The sequence below is a fragment of the Porites lutea genome, chromosome 9 (genome assembly GCF_958299795.1).
Source record: "Porites lutea chromosome 9, jaPorLute2.1, whole genome shotgun sequence".
NCBI classification, from domain to species: domain Eukaryota; kingdom Metazoa; phylum Cnidaria; class Anthozoa; order Scleractinia; family Poritidae; genus Porites; species Porites lutea.
This window is the reverse complement of record NC_133209.1, coordinates 8,605,497-8,627,787: the sequence shown is the minus strand read 5'-3', so window position 1 is coordinate 8,627,787 and position 22,291 is coordinate 8,605,497. Positions and strand designations below refer to the sequence as shown.

Genomic DNA, 22,291 nt, shown 5'->3' with positions numbered 1-22,291 from the left:
GCTGGGCGCTTATTAAATTTTCACCATTTTCAAGAAGTGTAACATGTGTATTTTGCAACAAAACAGTAAATAGTTATAACAAAACGCGAAGATGTAACAAAGCAAGGCTCTGCAAAACACTCTGAAGAGAACTCCGTCTTCGGGCAAGTCTGTTATTAGTAGAGGGTGGGCGCCTATTTCAGTTTGAGTGGGAGTGGGAGGGGAGTGGGGTAGGGGTGGGCGCTTATTCGAGGCTGGGCGCTTATTAACTTTTTCTGCCTTTAGGATGGGCGCTTATTCGAGGTGAGCGCTAATTCGAGGTTGGGCGCTTATTCGAATAAATACGGTAATTTTCGCCGATGGTCAATTTTTTGCCCTTTGCAGGAACCATTTTATCGACCGCTGATTTTCTGACAAGGAATCAAATGATATGTACGCTTTTTAGCCAATGCATTGAAAATTATTGCGTTTATCGGAGCCAACATATAGGTCATTGAAATTGTGATCAAATTATTGCGAAGGCTTTCTTCTTTTAGCGTAAACCCTTTTTTCGGCCATGAGCGTTTAATAGACCCTATGTCTATTCGTATCTTTGCTATTATGGCCCTTGTGGGGCAATGTCAAGAAGTATGTCATTACTGAATGAAATACTATATCAATGCTAAAATTCCATGATAAACTTCCGGAGGAAAAAAACGAAAAAAAGTGTCTCTGCAGTACGGGCGACCGCTTTCCGTACCCCTCCTCTCTGATGCATGTTATAATCTCGTAGCCGCGAGAAGAGATCTGGGCACTAGAATGGTGTTAAGGACAACTCGTGTAGACTTACATGGACATTTATCCATCAATGGCGGGAGAAATGGCGGAAAACCAAACTCGAATAGCCGACCATCAGTTTAAAGATGAAGTGTTTCGCAGCCTGAATGACTTAAGAAACTCAAAACTGCTTTGCGACACAATAATTCGAGCTGAAACAAAAGAATTTCCAGCTCACCGATGTGTTTTGTCTGCTGCTAGTTTGTATTTTCGTGGGCTGTTTGCAACAGAGCTGGGTGGAAGCGAAAGCCAGCGAAAGCAACCTCATTGAACTTCATTTACTCAAATGTACCGCAATAAACGAAGTTCTTGAATTTATTTACACTGGAGAAGCTACAGTTAACAGTTCTAATGCACAAGACGTGATTGTAGCAGCCGATTACCTGATTATTCCATCGTTAAAAGCGAAAGCTTCAGAGTTCATGGAGAACACGATTAATGCTTCGAATTGTTTGGCCATGGAATCGTTTGCTTCCCAATTTCATTGTGATTCGCTGAAACGAGCTGCGTTAAAGTGCATATGCCAGCATTTTACCTCTGTCGTTGAGTCGGAAGATTTCAAAACTTTGGAATATAACAAGGTTAAGATGTTTATATCCCAAGACGAGATAATTGTTTCCAAAGAGGAGGAAGTTTATGAAGCTGTTATCCGCTGGGTGAAACACGATATGGTTAGCCGTGAGTCCTTCTTGCCCGAGCTCCTCAAATGTGTTCGTATCTTTTCTATGTCGAAGTTCAGTCTGCGAGAAATAGTGGCGAACGAAGAACTAGTCTTAAACAACCAGGAGTGTATGAGCACTGTCCTTGAAGGAATGAGTTCGTTTCTTTTTCCAGATGATGCGGCCTCCAGACTATTCGAAAGACCTCGTTTATGCCTCAAGACACATGAGCCTGTCGTAGTTTTTACTGGTGGCCATGTAATACCTTGTCAAATGTATCCACCTTCAAGAAAAACATTTGGCTTTTTGCCTGCCACGAAACAGTGGGTAGAGTTACCAAAGATGACTGTGGGTCGCTCACGACATGCAGCAGCAGTTTGTAATGGTCATTTGTTTGTGATGGGTGGTCAGGAATGTGCAGCTCTGTCTTATTACAACCCTTTTCAAAATAAATGGTGTACTAAGAAAGATAAGATGATTCCAGTTCGCATGGGTGCAACACTTACTACTCACAAGGTATATGATTGGCGGCAAAAAGGACAGTGGAATAATCTTGCACTCTGTTAGCAAGTATAGTTTTCAGCTTAACAGATGGACAGACCTGTCCCCGATGCGGTTTCCTCGGGCTGCTCACTGTGCAGTTGGCCTTGACGGACTAATCTATATTATAGCAGGTCAAGATAATGGTGTTTGTTTAAAGTGCGTGGAATGTTATGATCCATCAAATGATGAATGGTCTCAGGCCCCAGCTATGACGAATGAACGTAAGTTTGCTGCTGCTGCAGCTACTTCTGGGGATAAAATAATTGTTGTTGGTGGTTATGCAGACATGGAATGTGAAAACCTGGTGGAAAGTTGTGAGATCTTTATCAAAAGCACTAATGAATGGAACATAGTGGCTGGTCCCATTGTACCTCGTGCTGCATGTGGTATAGTGAGCATCGAAGATTGTGTCTATCTGTTTGGGGGTGAAGATGGAGAGACAGAGATTGGCAGCGTGGAGTGCTATTCTTTCCAAGGAGGTGCTTGGCACTTGATCGGTAACATGCCCAAACCACTTACATGTCTTCAAGCCTCATTGTTGCAACTACCCATGGAATATTTCTGTGAACAATTGAAAGTTATGTGATCTTACAATTTAAATTTGAATGGCCTCCCTTCTGCATAAAAGTATACTAGTCTTGTAGGATGTAAAGAATATGTCATTTAAAGTTGTAATAGTTAAATATTATTATTATTATTATTATTATTATTATTATTATTATTATTGTTACTATTATTATTGTCATTGGTTCAAAATCCTTAAACCAGGTAATACCCTGAAGCCATTTTAGCGTTATTTTCAGTGATTGTTCAAGTGATTGATTCTTCTTTAAGCCGTACCTTCCATTGGAGTGTACGTACTTGTTGAAAGCCTGCAAGTTAGACTGAAACCTTCTTTTTAGTTGACATTTTTTCTAATGGAGCGAATGCAAAATCTTGTGTATTTAAAAAACGATAAACCAAAGGGGCAGACGTTCTGCATAAATTCCTTGCACTTTAAGGAAGTTAAATCGGTGTAAACAAAGATGACTAAAATAGTATAAGTCTATTTATACATAAGCTTACATTTGGCTTACATTATTTATTCATTCACACAAAGAAAGACGTACGCATATTTCACTCGACAAGAACTCGAACACAGAATTTTATACAGACGATATACTGAGCAGTTTAAACTCCATTTTACAGATATACACAAGAGTAAAATAGAATAGTAAGAAGTAAGATAATTAACGGGAATAAAATATTGTCATTTTAACAAACTTTACCCTTTTCAAACTTAAAAAGTTTACTTCTTCTTTTCATGGCTTCGTCGCTTTTTTCCTTTGGCTTCCTGGTAACGTTTAAGCTTTGAAATCTTACTATTTTTAAGATTTCTATCGTTTTCCAGTGACTCAGTGGCAAATTACCTATGTTTGTTTTTGCTTTTGCAAAGAAGTTGACCCACATTAGCCTCGCAATCTTGCTTGTTCCAGGGTTGTCAGGGAATACAAAATTGATACCACTTTCTGATATATTTCATGGAAAGAGAATAGAAACTCTGGGGTCACACAATTTTGCCGACCACTATTTCGGTCAATTTCTGGTCAGGTTCGTTGTTTTTCTTAGTGATGACGAGCTGATTTTCCTTTTGCTGTTTGAAACAATGATTTATCAAGCCTACAAGTAAGTTTTGAGACCTCTAAAACCTTTCAACGTTTCAAATTTTCCTTTTTTTCAGCAACTCAGCCGCAGTTTTCTCAGGTTTTTTTGTCTTCTTGGTGAGAAGTTACCCGCAGTAGCCTCGCTTTCGCGCAAAAACAAGCACTCTTCCTAGGCCGCCCGGGAATACGAAACTGGCCTATTGCCAGTATATTGTGTGATAGGTTTATAATTTGAGAACCATAAGTGAAAAGTATGTCAAAAACCATTTTGTTGTAATAATTAATACCGTAAAAACTCGTGTATAAGCCGCACTCGTGTATAAGCCGCACCCCCAACTTTCAAGCATGATTTTGAAAAAAAGAAAAAAACCAAAAATGCGCTTTTGTAAAAAAGGTGATCGTTTGTTCGCGCATCAAAATGTTCACAAATAAACTTGAGGAAATTTAATGTTGTGTATTTGCAGTGACATTTTAAATAAGTTAATCAACTCTGAAAATACCTTTTAAAAGGTTCTCTTTAATCAATTTCCCCATTTCCTGCGAAAGACAACAGTTCTCTTCATTGCTAAAGCCCACAGTTGAAATGAAAATGGAACGATGGAACGAAAATAAAGCGCTGGAGAATGCTACAAAACGATTGCTTAGTAACCACGCATTTATTTGACGAGGGAATTCTGGACACCAGAGAAGGACACAAGTAAACAAATGCTGGACTTGTGAAGACTGTATTTTACAAAACTGAATAATATATTTACAAGTAACAGGTACAGATATCTTGATATTAGAAAACGAAATTCCTTGTGACCCCTACAAGCCAGTTTACTCCCTTTGAGAGCAATGGTCTCGTGTATAAGCCGCACCCGCGATTTTTGACTCAAAATTTCGGCAAAAAGGTGCGGCTTATACACGAGTTTTTACGGTACTCCTCAAGTAATTTCATTGTTATATGCATTTGATCATTTGCACTGTATTGATGATGATGATGGTGTATGTGTTGTGGTTCAATTTTATCCTTGGTATAAATGTTTTTGGGTAATAATATTGGTAATGTATGATGTGAAGTAATGTATGATAATGTATGATAACAAGTTTTGAAACAAAAGAAAATAAAATTTAAACCAAGGATAAAATTGAACAACATATTTATGAACGTATCATTCATGATGATGATTATTATTATACATTGTACTCACTATCCATCTTCTCATTGGCTAAGAGCCTACAGTTAATTTCGGAAATCAGTGCAACCTACTGATTAGTTAGTGATTATCTGCTAGCAGATTAGCAACTAATCTGTAGGTTGCAAGTGCAAAGAATGATTTCCAAAAGCAACGTCAAACTCTGTTCGATGCGATGCTGTGTTTGTCCTCATTTTCTTGAAAACAGTGTATAATAAAGCAATTTTTAGAGTGGGTTTTTTATCCAAAATAATCAAGGTCCTGGTAAGTGTTATCAGCCTCGGCGTTTGGCTCAGCTGATAACAATTACCTTGACCTTGATTATTCCGGATATCACAAAAACGTCATCCAATAATTGCTTATAATCTTCGTCATTATAAATTGTTACTGATATTGTCAGTGTTAATGCTATTGCTGTTGCTTTTCATAAGAATATCCAGTACATACACAAATATTGGTGTAAATTATAAATATGTATATTTTAAGTGTAAAGTAGCTAAATAAATTGATTCTTTATTTTCAGTGGTATCGTGGAGAAAAGCTTTCACAAGCTATTGTTTTTGTTCAACACAAGCAATAAAAATTTACAGCTTTCACGATTTGAAGAAACAAATCAAACTAGTTGAAGACGCCAATGTAGATAATGCTGTAGAATATGTCTATTCTATTGTCATCTTTATTGCGCGAATTTAAAATGTTATTCATTCCTTTCGTCGGCCGTCTACCTGGAACAAACATTCCCTCAGTTCTAGCGTCAAGCAAGTGATTTTGCAGTGGCGGATGAGAATTGAGGAGAAAAATTTGCAGATTACAATCTCGTGTGACATTGCAAATAGGTTACTAACAGCGGCCACAATCGTCTAGCCCACAAGGTCAGATTCTGGCAGTTGTCTTTTGAGGCTAGATGCTTGGAAGTTCATTTTTCGAAACTTCAACATTGCGCGTACTCCGCAAATAACTGCTGCAAAGTTTCGCCTCTGAGTAGGTTTCTGCGATGAATGCAGAGGGGTCATTTGCATCCATGGATGGTTGAGCGCCTCTGAAGCTGTCAATCTATGACCAGGTTCTACAACGAGTAACCTCTGAACAAGATCTTTCGCTTCGTTTGAGACGTTGTTCCAATAGGGCGAAGGCATTGAGTAATTGCCTTGGAGAATAGACAGCAACAACTTCTCATCATTGCTGCTCCAAAATGGAGGGTAGCCCGCGAGAAGAATAAATAAAATCACACCGCAGGACCACAAGTCGACTGGCTGGCCAATCGGTTCTTCCAATATCGTTTCTGGCGCCAGAAATAACGGTGCACCAGCTGCGTCACAACCAATCACATCAGAGTGTTCGGGTAGTCTTCTTGCCAAGCCGAAGTCGGCGAGTTTCACGGTCACATGATCCGAGTGTTTGGATCGGCTGATCAGAAGATTGTCTGCTTTAACATCTCGATGAACAATACGCTTTCCATGAAGGTATTTTAGGGCTTGTAAAAGCTGCAAAATAAAAGCATCGTATTCAGCCAATGTAAAATTAAGTAATGCCAAAAAGTAGAAGTTATAACAATCATCAATTATTACAAGTAATTGCTATTTATTTTACGCCTGGGACTTCCCGATCGGGCAAGGCCCATGTTGATCCCGTAAGAAAAAATTCTTTTGGTCTTATAATAAATTCTATATTGGCATTAAAGCTTGAAGGAGTTCGTTCAAGATGGTTGACTAAGTAGTCAAAAAAAGAAGATGACCAATATTCAGCCCTCACGCTTGGTCCGCAATAACCCATATAATTATACTGTTGTGTGCCAGTGCTAACGCTAAAAGTCTTTCTAACGCTCCAAGGCCTTTTTTCACAGTCACGGATTTAGCATACGTTTCGTTTCAAAAAAAAAAACTTTCTCCAACTCACTCAAGACTCCGAAAAGCCAGTAAAAAGAAAAGGCCGAGGACTTTAGAGTACGTCACTGGTGATGAATGATTTGAGGGCGGTCTTGAAATAGAGGCCTTGTTCCAAAAATAGTTTAAAGGTGAAACTAAAACAAAGGCTTGACGGCAGGGTTATGGGCTCCTGGCTTGAGACTATAAGGCGCAAGGTACTGTAGGGGGAAGCTGTCGGATTGTGTTTTTGTCTCTCCTCGTGTCAGTAACAACAGCGCATTCTATTTAAAAGGATGTTAACTACGCCTCGGGTAATGTCAAGAGTTTTTTCAAGTTTCCGTTTCCTCTCCATATCGCTGCAGGAACTTAAGAAAAGAAATTTATGTAAAGCGGAAAATCAGATCCAGTTTTGTACCAGACAAAATTCGAAAATCAAGAAAAGGATTATTTTCCACCGATCATTCAGCCAATGCAATGTTGCGCGTTGGATAAAACGTGAGGAAAAACAGACGAAATCATAAAATTGTTTCTACAAAGAAAAGCGATGACGTTTCTGATATTTTATACATTCTGACTGTATCGTGACTTCGCGATCGTGGGACTCCAGACAAAACATCTTGTAACGCTCGATTGCAGGTGAATAAACATCCTTGTTATGACATCGCCGACTGGATAATTAGAACTTCTTTGTACTATGATCTCAACTTAGAACATCGATATCCGCCTTACATGCTGACATAACTACGGTAGCCCGGCCTCTTTGGTACAGTACCACTATAGCTAGCTTTTGCCAAAGACTGAGCACATTGCAGGCCAAAAACTTGGCTCCATCCGCTTACTTTGACAGTATTAAAAACAAACGGAAAACTTCAAGTCGGATCATAAAAGGCGAGGGAAGGATATAATTGTGAAGCTGTCTGCTTTGCGGTCTTTTTCATGAATCAGTAAATTAAAATTGGACTTGGCCAATATCAACGGGGTTCATAAACCCTCCATAGGAAAGTATCTTATATATTCAGTTTATATTTAAAACTACTGAAGGCTACAGTGTTTCAAAATTACTATATAATTGTAAAAAAAACTACATTTAACTTTGAGAAAGATTTCTAAGGGAGGGGCCTGGCAAATAAACTCAATTACCTGGCGAAAAATGACTAAGCACTCTTATATTGGAAGTTAGACTGCTTACCATCAATCCATGAACAAGCCACTGAGTGGTTTTAAAACAACGAACAATTCAACACAAAATTGAAGCAGAGCCTGAAAACTTTTATTAGTTTTACTTACTTGTTTCATGATGTTGCGAGCTTGCTCTTCGCCATAGACTTTGTGTCCCACAATCTCATCGAATAAACTCCCACCTTCGATGTGTTCACAAACAAGATACATGAACGAGTGGTCTCGAAATGTTCTGTGCAACGAAACAATGTTTTCGTGCTCCAAACCTTTCCAAATCTCTACTTCGTTATCAAAGGTTTCCATAGAGAGCGCTTGACTTCGCGGTAATTCCTTAACTGCGAAGGTCTTCTCGCTTGTCCTCTCGAGGCACTTATAAACCTTGCCGAAAGATCCCTCACCAATAAAATCTTGAATTTCAAATTCGTCTTGGAAGCAGCGCGACAAATAAGTGCCTTTGGGAAATCGGGATGGCATCTTGAATCGGTTCAGCACTAGCTGCAATAAACCACGCAGCTTTAGAATGGCAACTGTTACAAATATCTTTACATACTGTTATTAATGTGTAAATATAGGTATCTCCTGCTACGTCACCTGAGAATTACCCAATGAGATCTTACGTTATACCATAAACATATGTAGGCGTTTTAGCAGTTCCTTCCGTGGGCGTAGAAAAGAGTGCTCTTCGACGCCTTGCTTATTTTGAGCAATAAAAACAAAGATAAGATCATAAGGGTCACAATTCGAGTGAACCTGTCACAGGAATCACGCAGAATTTTTGTCTCTCAAACAAGTTAAGTTCTGCGAGCACGTTTGATTTAGCGATATGGGTACGGCGGATATTTTTCCAGGTTCAGTTTGATATACTTCACAGATACTTTAAAGTTTACTAAAAATCCAGACAGCAAGTAATAAAGGAAATAGATTTAATATTTTCAAGTTTCGTCATGGTCACAAGACTTACAAACAGCTTTTTGTTATTAAATGTCTAAAATTTCAATCTTTCAGCACTTGCTACTATCGTGGCTGAGGGTGAGTCACAGGTTTTTTTTAGGATGTTGTCACTGTGTTGTGGTTGATTTTTTCCCCTTTTTTTCAATTTTGCAGGTTTGTATCGGGACTCTCTCAATATTAGACCTTTCTTATGGTCGATAGAGGAGTAGAAGAGTAAACTGACGCAGGCAACGTTAAGTGCCCATTTTTATGTTGGTGCTTCTTGTTGTTTAATATTGCACCAGAGACGGAGAAATGTGTCTTTCCTTCTGAACTACTACTTTGGACATCCTTCTTCGGGAACGAAATCTATTCTTTTGTTATTTGAAGTCTATTAAAAAAGAATCGTGACTTTTAAATTAATCGAAGATAAACTTCCTGATACATGATGGACTGATAAAGAGATAACGCCTCAAGCAAGGTGGTACTTCATGCCCTCCTGAGCATAAGATTCTGCCTTTCAGTCAGATTATCTGTTAGGCTTCCTGTTGTTAAATGATATCAAGAAGAATTTGCTGAGCTGAAAAAAAACTAGTCGAAGTCCTCCATCACTCATCAGATGACCGAACGTTCATCATTGATCATCAAACCGAATGTGATAAGAAATTAGCCATTAATTATTATCCTTGTTGGCATTATACCTTGCTCGAGACAGTGCAGTGTACAGTGTTTCCCGTTCTTTTTGGGGCAAAAAAAAGATTGCCTCATTTTTCTTATACTCCTGACTGACGGATACCCTTTGTAAGGCTCAAAACCGGCATCACTATAAATTACAGGGGTGGGCTGGGGAGAGGGTGTAGGGGTGCACACCCCCTTCCCCCTCCCCCTGAGATGACCTGCGGCTTTCTAATACAGTTATTCAAAATCTGCTGTTCGTCTGAAATGTATTCTGAGCAGTTCACATTATATTATTGCCTAGTCAAAAGCCTTCTTCTTCGTATCCGCTTTTAAAATTTGTTTATGTCACCAGTCATTAGTGGTTCACCCCCCCCCCCCCCCCCCCCACTCCCCCTAAGAAAAATCCTGGATCCGCCTTGAATTTTTTTTTTCGGGCGTGAGATCAAGGCAGAACTGTTGTCGAAAAAATGTCTAGAAAGTCCATTACTATTTTTCTTCTTTTAAGGCTTAGCCAATACCCTACCGCGGCAAGAACTTATGTAGGCTTAGTTTCTTCTAGGAAAGGAAGGAAATGGCAGGGAATATAAGGGAAAAGTAGCTACCTAACGGTGATAAGGAAGCATTTCAAGCCAGTGTAAGTTATTAATGTACGGACACTTACCATTCGATACAGTTTTTAAACTGTCATTAAAGTACTTGACATCTTGATACAAGCAGCTCTTCTTACCTACGATCACGCGTGAATTCTAAAGCGTTGCATGCAAGTTCTTAATAGACCTAGGATATTGTCAACAATAATTGATTCTCGATACTTCTTGGATGTCTTGGCCATTAGCCCAATTGGTACGCAGAGCATAGGTGAGATCAGAATAGATATCCCTATTCCACGAAAACGCCAAGAATACTGACCAAAAAACCCTGATTTTAGTGGCGAAGTGTCAGTGTAATTCGACTATATAATGTAAATAGCTATAGTCTTTGACGGCCCTAAAATAGGTTCTTAAACTACATAAAATCCTGGTTAAAGCAAAAAAAGTGAAAACAAATAAAATCATAGCCACAGGCGATGCTGATGGAGTTATACGTGATAGCTCGTGATTTAATGTGAAGAAGTAAACAAGCACCAAAGACACCTCTGGCACAAAGAATAGTGGAACAGTGCCCGAAACTATTTTCACACTTTTCAGAGAGAAATTCCTCTAAAAGATATCCTCAGATTCGACCAGCGGTGGGCTTCCTCACCGAAACCAACGTCAGAATAAAGAGTACAGACATGGAGTTTATCAATTGATCTACTAAAATAAGTAACAAAAGAAATGATTCACAAGCCTTCGTTCACTTTACTTTCGTGCAGTTCCATATCAACAGCTTATAAGGTTATCAGTAGGACTCGGAAATCCGACGAATGCACACGATCACACTTCCCAAAGCTAGTGTTCCTATTCGGGTACGAGTTACATCCGCGACTATAATTCCAACACGTCTAAAGTTACTGAACTGGAATGAATAACATCGAATTGTACGAATGAAAGGGGGAAATGGAGAGCCCATTAGGGATCGTATGTGAAGTTGACTTGGAATCTTAACAAAAATTTGAAGAACTTTTTAAAACTGAAGAATCGTGTCAGTATCTGAAAGGTATAGCCTATTTAATTGCTGATAAGTTTTGTTTACCTAAAAGAAAACCAATTTAAAGGAATTATGATAAACTCTTGGAAGTTGAAATTGTACCATTTTTCACGTTCACAACTAAACGCTATTTCACGATCAGAGCCAACGACGCTTGGCCGTGGTCATAAATGTTAGGAGAATAAAATTTTACAAGAAAGAAGAATTAAGAGCTGCTTGTTGATAAATTGATCTCATTTTAAGTCATTTTCTTGTCTCACCTTTTTTCTTGCTTATTTACTTGGTCTCAATTTGCTCCTAAAACGGCTCTTATCGATCTATGAGATCGGTTTTTAGACAGCTGTAAACTGACAAAGTGAGGCAGTAGTGCTCTATGAAAGAAAAAGGGAAAAATTGAGAAACTGCGGAACAGTATTCACTTAGACATTCGAACTGTGTTTGTACTTTCAAAAAAATAATTTAAAGACCTACCTTTTTGGAAAATTTATTAAAAATGGTTTAATTTCTTGTTAGAGTTTAATGTTTTTTTATCTTAAAGACTTTTGTTCTTGGGCCATCGTAGCTTACTCAAAAATAGAGCACATATTTAACAGCGGTGATAAACACTGCAGTGAACATTCGCATTTTTATATAAACTTTACGTTTCGTATCATAGTCAACATACATTTTCAAAAGTGATCTAAAGTGACCGTTACAGTTTATGAGGAGACTATTTATACAAAATTTACAAAAGTCTGGAAATAGGGTGAACTGATCTTTCGAGTTAAAAAATTATATGGCTGAATACAGACACCAATTCAAATGACACATTGATAGAGGATTAGCCTCGACCTCGGAAGTAAAATCTTTACGAAGACTAGTCGGCAGGAGAATGTCAGATTAAATAATAATAATAATAATAATAATAATAATAACATAAATCATGAAGAAAGAAAAATATAATAATTTTGGCAACAGAGTTTTCTTCTCGATGGATTGCAGGGGAAGGCTATATATATATAGCTAACTCCGCAAAAATACGTCTTCAGTGCTTTTATTCGGCGCGGTCTTCGAGAAATCGAAACTAAATTAAGAGTAGAAAAGGGCATTCACATAAGGGCTTATTGCACCATACTGTGTAACTCAATAAAACAACAAACTAAACGGAAGGCTGGCAATACGGCCAAGGAGCTGATTTATTAGAGGTCAATGCTTCGGCTAACAAAACTAGCCTTTAGTCAGGGCCAGAGCTACACAGGAAAGAAATACTTTAATGGTTCATTGCAGCTTTGGCCTTGCCGGGAAGACTAAATTTGTTAGCCGTTGGATATTGGCCTCTTTATAAATTGACCCTTTGCCGTAATACCAGCCTTGCATGGCGTTCAGTTTTTTTAAAATTTACACTTCAAGCGACGCGCACCCGCCTCAAGTTTGATTTACAGCTATTTAGAGAAAGGTTGTCGAAAAAATGTAAACGCGACAATCCCGAGAGGTAATATGGGATATGATCAATACGTTGTTCCTGACAGTTGAGCTGTCGAACTTACTTTTGTTGCTTATCCTTTAGCAATTGCAAACATAAGTCTATGACCTCTTGTGCCATTCTTTTAAATTTCTTTGAAGAACAGTGAACTCAAAACCACCCACAATACCTTTCGGGAATGTCGCGTGCACTTTTTCCGACGACCTTTCTCGAAATAGCTGTATACACCAGAGGCCCTGCAAGGACAAACCAGTGAATTAGGGACCGTTCATTTTTAATAGGGGAGGGGGGCTGGTGGGATTCGAAGGGTAGCTCCAGTAGTATATGATGACCCCCTCCCCTTTTCGTTAGAATTTTTTTGGGGGCCCCTCTTGTAACCCAAATTAATTTAGATGCCTCCCTCCCCCTCCCCTCTCCCTCAAAAAAAAGAGAAAGAAAGAAAGAAAAAATTAACAATGATTAACTGAGTTCTTATTTTTTCTAATGAAACGTTCGATTTGGTATGCTTATGCTTTTTTGCATTTTAGCGGGATAGAATTGCCTTTTGGTACATAATAGGGTGGCGGGTCCGGGGGCATGCTTTCCCAAGAATATTTAAACTTTCTGAATGTCAAAAACGCTGCATGGTTTTTGGCATTCTGGTAGGATGTTTGCATTGGTACAAATTTGAAGGGATTTTTTGGTGACCCCCCCTTCAAACTCTCTATTTTTTTCTTGTGACCCCCGTTTTAAAGTCATATTTTTTTTCATGGACCCCACTTAAATCCCACCAGCCCCCTCCCATCCCCTGCTAATCTCGTACCCAGATCTCCCACGGCTCACTTTTCAGTGTAAAACAGAGTGAGATCTTGGTACGAGATTAACCACCTGCCACCTGATAAAAAATGAACGATCCCGTATATTTACTTGTTGTGTAACCTTTGCATTTCAACTTGTTCACCATCTTGTAGTACGTACTAGCCTGCTATCTACACTTTGTTTACAGATTATTCACTTCCAATTTCGTGATCCTCAAGAGTTTTCAATCATTTAATTTTAAGCCTCAAGATTTCCAGTTACTCAGCCGAAAACCGAGGAGAACCTGAAGTTCGCTGGTAAACCTAAGAAAGAGAGCTAAGAAACCGAAGCATTAACGAGTTTGATTAAAACATATTTTGGACCATAAGAATGAAAAATGTACAAATCTCAGTTTAGACTACTATTTAGCAGAAATCTGAAATTTCAGTAAAACCCAGATGGTGACCATTTTGAATGACGTCACAGGTCCTTAGCGACGACATTTCTAGCCTGCGAAAACATCCGTTTCTCCTCGCTCTTCGCCGAAACGTCCCCAGCGGCGAAGAGCGAAGAGAAACGGACGTTTTCGCAGGCTACGCCATTTCCAATAATTTATTATTATCCTGTGGAATCCATCATGAGCCATCCATAAGCTGCTTTTCAAACAACATAGCATAACCTCAAGACGCTGGGGTATGGGTTTGATTAACGTCCGTTTGCTAAGATCAGATGATACGATGGAGTGGCTTTTTAAAGTCCATTTCTACCCTCAGTTAGTTCGTCGTGCATGTCGGCCTTTCATGCTTTAATAAACTAAGCAAACGTGGGTTTAAATTTTGTTTCTATTGCTTGCATAATAAAGAATTTGACGTGGATTTCCACTGTCACGAAATTTTTACTTGCGTACGCGCGCAAACTAAATAGAGGCACTGTATCGAAGGTCGCGCCTAAACATAAAAGTTGAGCTTGACCAGAAACCACATACATCTAGCCGGATTTTAAAAGTGCAGCAATTGAAAATTGGGGCCATGAAAAAATTACGGCCAAAACGCATTCCAAGTTTCTTGAGCCTGAAAATCACACTACAGAGGGAACTGGACAGGAAAAATGGAGAGAGGAGGAAAAGGAAACACTGAGGAAAGGAGGAGAAGAAAATGGCAGCGCTCTTAGATTTTATGTTATGGTTAGTTTGGAGGTTTTGATCGACACAAAAGGATGAAAGGGGGCTATTATAGCACAGCGACCTCTTCATGATCCAAAAACAACGTAGTCTCCCAAAGTCCAATCTGAAATGAGGGGTGCTCTACATAAAATGATTACTAAGTAATGTTCATTTCTCGTCACGGTTCTATCAGTTGAAAGTAATCAAGATATCCCTCATATATTGTCAAAAGACAGGCTTGAAATTTACAAGAATCAGGCTCTGTAGTCACGTGACTTGGTATGACCGTCCTCACCTCCCACTTGTTTTCTTTTCCATCGTAAGATTCGACAGTCAGCGCTGCTTTAGTGGTCTCGCGATCGTTCTTACTCAACCCACCCAATATATACAGTGTCTCAAGATGACACACCATGCTGGCTTCTGAACGAGGGACATTCAAGCTTGCTATAAACTGCCACTCATCTCTTGCAATACTGTACACCTCACAGGATTGCAAGAAGCAGTCTCCATTTATACCGCCAGCAATATAAATATTCTGCTGATGAGCCGCACCAAAGGCGTTGTATCTCCCATACTGCATATCTTTCATCTTTTCCCATTTACTTTTCGTTGTGTCAAATCTACTGACTTCTGCAGAAAACGGCTTTCCACCCATAAAATACAGGCATTTTTGGTGACCTACCATGCATGAATTATTGCTGATGTCTGCTTCTGATAAAGGAACTGCTTCCCATGAATTGGAGTCGAGATTGTATTTGCATATGAACTTTTGCTGACTACTAGACCTTGATCCTACACCATAAACAACATCTCCTAGCAGAGCAGCCCTCTCGGGGATTAGTTTGCTGGGCAATGGCAACGAAACCCATTGATCAAACCTGGGACTCCACCGTAGGAAACATGAACCAAACAGCTTAAGACTAAAATTATATAAACTGCCATTCAAGGACAACAACTGTCGAGGTTCTTTAAAGTTGTATTTTGATGAGGCTATGCTGTACCACTGTTTCTTTTGCGCCCCGGGAAGATAGCAGAAAGTGTCATCTCCTCCGCTGGTTGCAATAACAGGCAGAAATAACTTTTCACATGTCCCCATTCGATTTCCTTTATCGAAATCAACCCATGCTCTGACAAGTTCCAAAATTTCATTTTCTTTAAGTTTAAATAACCCGTCTCGTCTAATCCACTTTTTTACTTCCTGCAATGAGAGATTCAGGAAAGTTTCTGTAGTTGCCACAGCAGCAAAGTTTGAGTGAATGAATCGAGACGTTTCGTCAAGAAGTTTCTCAAAGTGATTCCGCTTGGCAAAATAGAAGGTTGAAATCGAATTAGAGAGAGTCAGGCTTCTTGTTAAAGAATCCAGCACCATGTTCTGAAAATCTGGAAGGAGAAGATAGTCCGCTGCTTTAATCAGATCCTCAGCATTCGTCAGAGAAACTTCAAGGCAACCCGTGTAAATGAAATCCAGGATGTTTTTCATAATTGACTCAGAGAACTGTTCCAGGCGAATAACTCCTTCCCTGCTTTCCTTCATGTCGGTTTTTAGAAGCCTGTCGAAAAAAGGACTTGCCTCTGATAGAACGCTTCTGTGGGCTTTGAACTCCTTTCCACCATTAGCCACCAGCGTTAAGTCGCACGGACAGTTTGTTAGAATTGGATGCTGCATCTCCATTTGATTTATTTTTAAGCGCCGCTGGTTAGCGCATCCAGGCAGTTTATTAATAGATGACTCTACTTCCGTTTAGGGCAGATTTCCGACTTGAAAGCGAAAGTGTGAGATAGTTATTGTTTAACTGACCTTTTGACCTCCAGCGAATTTCTTGCCCGTCGTTTTAATGCCTAGCCTGCGAAGCGCAGACGCATTTCCAGTCGTCGGGAGAGAAGCGACGACCGGAAATGCGTCTGCGCTTCGCAGGCTATTTAATCCCTAGCTCTATTCAGGCAACCAGACTTTGCGATCTCAGCCGCATCCCGGACGTCAGAGATGGGCAGAGAAATGGATCCATCCGTGCGCTAATCTCCCCATGGGAAAGTTTGAAGAACGGACTCCAGCAGGTGCTACCCGCTCTTCCCTTATATGGTGGCGTTTCATCGACGACATCTTTCTTCTAAGGGCACAAGGCGAGGTTAAATTAAATGAATTTATCAATCAAATTTACCCCCAGGGGCCCCACTTACATATTTTAATGACGGGGGGGAGGGGGGGGGGGGGGTCCGACAGAGGTTCATATTTTATCCCCAAAAAATCCCAACTCCAGAGTTTGTCTACCCAAAAGAATCCCTACTTTTTTTAGCATACCCCAAAAAATCCCTCAGTGTTTTTGCATCAGCAAATTTTGTTATTCATCTTCTGGAAAAGCTAAAACATGCCAACTTCAACTTTGGTTTTGGTCAAAAACAAAACTATACAAAAACAAATACAAAAAGCTCACATGACTGTTATAGTGTGTCTCTTCATCCGGTAATTACTTTTCACATAGATTACAATCTCAGAATATCCCGTAATACCACACAAGCAGTAAATTGCGCTTATGTTATTGTTGATTTGAGCTGATGAAAAATACAATACCCAAAAAAAATCCCTGTGTTGTTTTCGCGACCCAAACAAATCCCGGCGTCTTTCATAGACCCAAAAAAATCCCCTTTGGCCAAAATGTCAGACCCAAAAAAATCCTTCGGACCCCCCCGTCATTAAAATATGTGAGTGGGGCCCCTGGGAATTTACCAGTTCACTGTTTTCGAATATTAAGGCAACGACTCGTAACAAACTGATCTTTATGTCAAGCCTACAGATAATTAAAAGCACCAATATTTCCTTAAATCATCCTGCTACCCATCCCACAGTAAAAAAATATCCCTTCCAACATGTCCTTACGATTAAGAAGAACTTGGTCTAACGACAATTTCTTCATTAACTGTCCGAACGCACTCACCACTCAACTCAGGTTTGTCTCTTTAGCAGAGGATATAAACACCGTTTCATCCAGCAAGAAATAAATGAAGCTAAAAGCGTCTAATTCCATGCAGCCACGCCCTCGAAACACCCACCAAAGAAAAGATGTTACATTTAATTTAATTTGTAATAAAACTCAATACAGCCCTCCCAAACATCAACCGGATAATTTCTGGCAAACTAAGCGTCCGTCATTCTTCACATTGATGCAAATAACACTAAGCACTCCCTTCTGCTCCTCTCATATCCATAATTTTTTTAAAATTTCTTTTAGAAACTGATTGTAACCGTTAATTCTATTTTTGGTGAGGGTCGGTTTTGCCTAACCAAAATATTGGGCAAATGAACTACCCATCCAGTCATTCATAGCTGTCCGATCAGCCTAGCTTGCCTTAAATTTATAATAAGAATTGTTCACTGGCTTACGCTACAATAGACGTTACAACTTTTTTGCTGGAAAGGCAAGTTCCCGAAAAGTGGCTACGCATCAGTTTCCCGTTTCCCGCCCGAAAATCTCCTTTCTGATCCACTAGCATTCTCGAGGGTGTCAACGAGGTGGTAGCTTTGACGGTTGACGGTTATCAAGCGGAAATTTAGTTCAAAAGTTAAGGTAAATAATTATGTCAATTATGTTCTGTATGAATTAACTAGAATGAATAACTGTTGTGTTTGGAGGTCATTGTCTTGGCCTTTCACCTATAAAATTTCGAATATTTTCAGATATGAGCTGCTTTTAAGGTCTCGAAATGTCTCCAGAGAGTGTTTTTGAGAACATGGGATCTGGTTTTTCCAGTTTAGAGATTCTCTAGGACCTACTAAAATCCCTGAAATGGTGAGAATAAGCTGAAATAGTGAGATTTGAAATACCTTGACAATTTTTAACGGTTAATGTTAATCTGAGACGCCGGATAGTGTTCACGTTTCCAAAAGCGAAACTAGCAAAAAAACAAACAAAAAACAAGCAATTACAAAGACAACAAGGTTTTACTTGCCCTCGTGAATAAATTAAAACTTTAGTCTCCTACGCAGTGCTTTTTTGTCTCGCAAAACTGTGTAGTTGTTGTACATGTTTCATTAAATTTTTATTCTTATTTTAATTGCCAGTCATATGTTATGTTCACCTTGTATCTCTGCACTCATTTTTCTTTTTTTTTTGGCTTCTATTCGTTGAAGATGCCAAATATACTTTACCATTTGATTTTTCTTTATACGTTTTCGTCTCAGTCTTCTTGCCGTCGGCTCCTGTTGAAGTATAAAGGATCAGTCTACTGTTTTTCTACATAGACACCACTCTCGTTTAGAGTCTTCACCTGACAGCCAATCCCACTGTTTACTTGTTCGACGATATGCAACTTCTTGACTTGAAAGTACCCTGTTTGTGGTGGTATCCTGTGGTGCTATGGTACGCGGAGATCTGGGCAAGAGCTGTAAATCAAGATGGCGGCTGCTTGGCGATCAAACCTTGGTAAATACGTGAGGGAAATCCGTATTCATTTGTGTCAAAAGTCACAGAGCAGTCAAGGGACGAGGTAAGCAATACGAATATCAGTTAATAATCATAGGACAATCGTATAGTATGTTTTGATATACTTTCTTCGGTATTTCGTTTTTACAATTTCTGAGGCGAACAGTCGTCACAAGAAGTCTTGCAATATTTAGTTTATTAGCTTGTGTAGCTGATATAAAGGCCAAGAAAACATCGCTTTAATGGTCTTCCAGTAGGGAAAACTTGAAAAAAATCTTTTTAGTCACAGGAGAAGTCTCCTGCAGGTTAACTGATTTGTTTTCCAAAATGTGGGATATCAAAACCAAGAATGGAAAAAAGTGTGTGTCTGATCTGTGTCTAAGAAAACTGGAATGAGATTAGGACTAAAAGGAAGAATGTGAGTATTTTCTCGAAGTACAATTGTTCACCAAACGTACCTCAGATGGAATATGTTTGAATAGACTTTCATTTTTCAACTGACTACCTTAGCAAATGTTCATTTATTTCCAATCTAATCTCTTCCTTGGTGCTCATGTTCCTTCCCAATCCTTTCCCAGTGCATCTCTCACTCTTCGTCTTTTCTCTTTGTATCAAAAGCCCTAACTTCATATATGTACTTATAGGAAAGAAAACAGGGATGACAGACCCCCCCCCCCCTCCTTACTTTTTGCAAACAAATAAATACTCGCTAAGGTGGGAGTCTCCCTGGCCTGCCCACTGCAAATCACTATCAGCCTCCCTCTCCCCTAATCTCCCCCCCCCCCTGTACACCTGGAAAAATGTTCCGCCATCCTCTGATAATAGATTCAATCAAATTGCATTGACTGGGCATTACAAGTGTTGATGTTTATGTGTCTACTAAAGGCTAAAGTTCAAGCGTTCTCCATTTTGTTTCAGTGATTGGTAACATAAAAATAAATAAATAAAAAACAAGCAAACAATGTTTTCAAGCTGGAACTTTTTCTTTTGTTCTGCAGGGACTTTTTGGAAAAATACTACATTGGCTTAAAGAAGGATAATCCTAAGCTCCCCATCCTTGTGAGAGAATGCAGTGGCATTCAGCCAAAGATGTATGCAAGATATGGTAAGGGCTAAAACCATCACAGGCAGCTCATGAAGCTCATACCCACAGTTACCAGACTCTGTGGGGGTATTTCTGGAAGTTGTGATGATCCCTATTGACAAAACCACAAATTTGGAGATTGAGATGTTGATTTGCAAGCAAAGACTTTGTTGAAAAAAAAATGACGATTGAAATAAAAGCAATGTCAGCAGGTACCCATGGAGAGGCCCAGTTATCATATAATAATTTTATGTCTCAGGTTATCACTGAGATTGTTGGAATACCAATATATCCATTTTCTTTTGAAGTATATTAGTTTTTGAAGATCCCTTGGAAAAATCCGTTATTTAAACGTGTACTGGTAAACTGTTCTAAATTGTTCTTCTGAAGTGAGAGTATTTAGCATATCCCTGACTATATTTATCTGTACCCTTTTTGTCTACAATTATTTTATTCTAGCTGTTGGCTGGTATAGCTATGTAACTTGCTGGTGTACATAGATAAGTGGTTATGCTGCAAACATTTGTATAGGCCATTTCCGAATTACCTCAAGCTTCTGTTTTAAAGCGAGCCTACCGTAAAATTCCGAAAATTACCCCCTCCATGTATAAGCCCTTCCAAATACAAGCCCCCCAAAATCGTAAAGCAAAAAACCCTTCGTTAAATTGCCCCTCCAAATATAAGCCCCCCGGGGGGCTTGTACTTGGAATTTGCCCACGAATACAAAGTAAAACAAAGCAAAAATTGTAAATTTCCTTCACACTACAAGCTAGCGCAATTAATTTTGAAGTGCAAATTTCCCTCCGTACATAAGCCCCTCTGAATATAGGCCCCTCCAAAAATAAGCCCCTCAAAAAGCGCCTTTGAAAAATGTAAACCCCAGGGCCTATTTTTGGAATTTTACGGTATTTGCAAAGCCATTGATATGAAAATGATTTTTTATTCTCATGCAAATATAACCCATTTTCAAAAGAAACGTTGTGCATTTGGCCTAATTTTGACAGTGAGAGTTTTTGGATCTTGAAAATGGCCAATTATTGCACTAGCAGTACTGTGTCATCCTTTGTCACTATTGGCAGATAGGAAAATGGCTGGGGTGGGAAGAGGAGAGGAAGGGTAACACTAAGACTACGCTTGAGGAAAACTAATACTTAGCAAGTGAAACCCCTAAGATAAGATCAAGACAACAGAAATGACATAGATTGTCTACAGACCCGGTATGAGACAATTGTGATGCTTTATTAATTTATACTGTAGTCCAGCTTTGGTGTGTCACATAAGTCATACCTGATGGGTGTGGTCATGTTTCATATCTTTCAGGCTATGGAAAAGAGAGTTCAGTACAGCTAAACAATTTGGACAGTGAAGGAGTTTTAAAAGCAATGGAGAAACTTGTGGCATCAGGAACATCTGCATGAGCATCAGGAGATGATATCAATGATCTCTGCACTGTTCCTTAAAAAAGAGGAATAGAATTGTGTTGGAGTGCTTGCATTTTCATTATGATTACTTTGTCTCCATGACACTGATTTGGTGAATTTGGTACCAAACTTGTGTTCTCTTAGTGCCAGTAATGTCAGAACTATTAAGTTTCATGTCCAGCATTTCATGTCAAATTATGTATGTATAATATTAAAAATTGTTTCGGTATTTTCTGTAGAATTGTAATTCTAAGAGAAAATTTTGATATTCATTTTAACTATTAATTTCCTGTGTTATATTTTCTTATATTTAAGAGTTTCTCTCCATTTTCTTTAAGATCATAATATTATGATGAAAATCTGGACAATGTGTGGTGTTTTAAAATGTGCATTAAAGCATGTTTATTTCTACTTGTCCCCTTATCCTTAAAAAAAGTTTTTTGGTAGTCCAAACCACAGCCTGTCCATGGACGTAATCTAACCCAAGTTAGTAATGTCTGTGAAACATTACTGGAAGTGCATTTCAAATTTCCCATCCACCTGATTGACAAGTTGACAATGGCTTTTTTAACAGGCCAATCATGGCATGAACTCAAATCCTAGTACATAGGTGTGGACCATGAACAAGTATTTTGGCGCTGTTTCACTGACAGACTTAACCAGAACTTTAGTTCAGTCTGTGGCGCCAGCTATTCAAACCAGTGGCAAACATGAAACATTCAACAGTATAGGAACTGCATACTGTTTTGATGCCATTGAGAATTATCCATCAATAATAATCATAATGTCCAATAACTACAGGTTTAATGGTTAAGATAACAATATTCAATGGAATGATTACAGTCAGGTTTTTACCTTGTAAATAAGG

At 39.0% G+C, this 22,291-nt stretch overlaps 3 protein-coding genes and 1 pseudogene across 3 annotated transcripts; 2 read left to right on the top strand and 2 right to left on the bottom strand.

The window, feature by feature from the left end:
* Nucleotides 1–799: 799 nt before the first annotated feature.
* LOC140947666 (kelch-like protein 25) lies at nt 800–2,805 on the top strand (annotated as a pseudogene).
* A 2,392-nt stretch (nt 2,806–5,197) lies between these two features.
* On the bottom strand, nt 5,198–8,411 carry LOC140947665 (calcium/calmodulin-dependent protein kinase type II delta chain-like). The gene is made up of 2 exons (XM_073396831.1): nt 7,971–8,411; nt 5,198–6,302 (listed from the first exon to the last, which is right to left on the bottom strand). Exons 1-2 carry the CDS (start codon nt 8,334–8,336, stop codon nt 5,679–5,681), a joined length of 990 nt encoding a protein of 329 aa, XP_073252932.1. The 5' UTR covers nt 8,337–8,411; the 3' UTR covers nt 5,198–5,678.
* A 6,027-nt stretch (nt 8,412–14,438) lies between these two features.
* Nucleotides 14,439–16,272, bottom strand: LOC140948203 (actin-binding protein IPP-like). Its single transcript, XM_073397422.1, has one exon. The coding sequence runs from the start codon at nt 16,170–16,172 to the stop codon at nt 14,679–14,681; it is 1,494 nt and encodes a 497-aa protein (XP_073253523.1). The 5' UTR covers nt 16,173–16,272; the 3' UTR covers nt 14,439–14,678.
* A 2,568-nt stretch (nt 16,273–18,840) lies between these two features.
* Nucleotides 18,841–21,834, top strand: LOC140948257 (NADH dehydrogenase [ubiquinone] 1 alpha subcomplex subunit 2-like). Its single transcript, XM_073397484.1, has 3 exons — nt 18,841–18,982; nt 19,917–20,023; nt 21,323–21,834. Exons 1-3 carry the CDS (start codon nt 18,891–18,893, stop codon nt 21,418–21,420), a joined length of 297 nt encoding a protein of 98 aa, XP_073253585.1. The 5' UTR covers nt 18,841–18,890; the 3' UTR covers nt 21,421–21,834.
* The last annotated feature ends 457 nt before the right edge of the window (nt 21,835–22,291 follow it).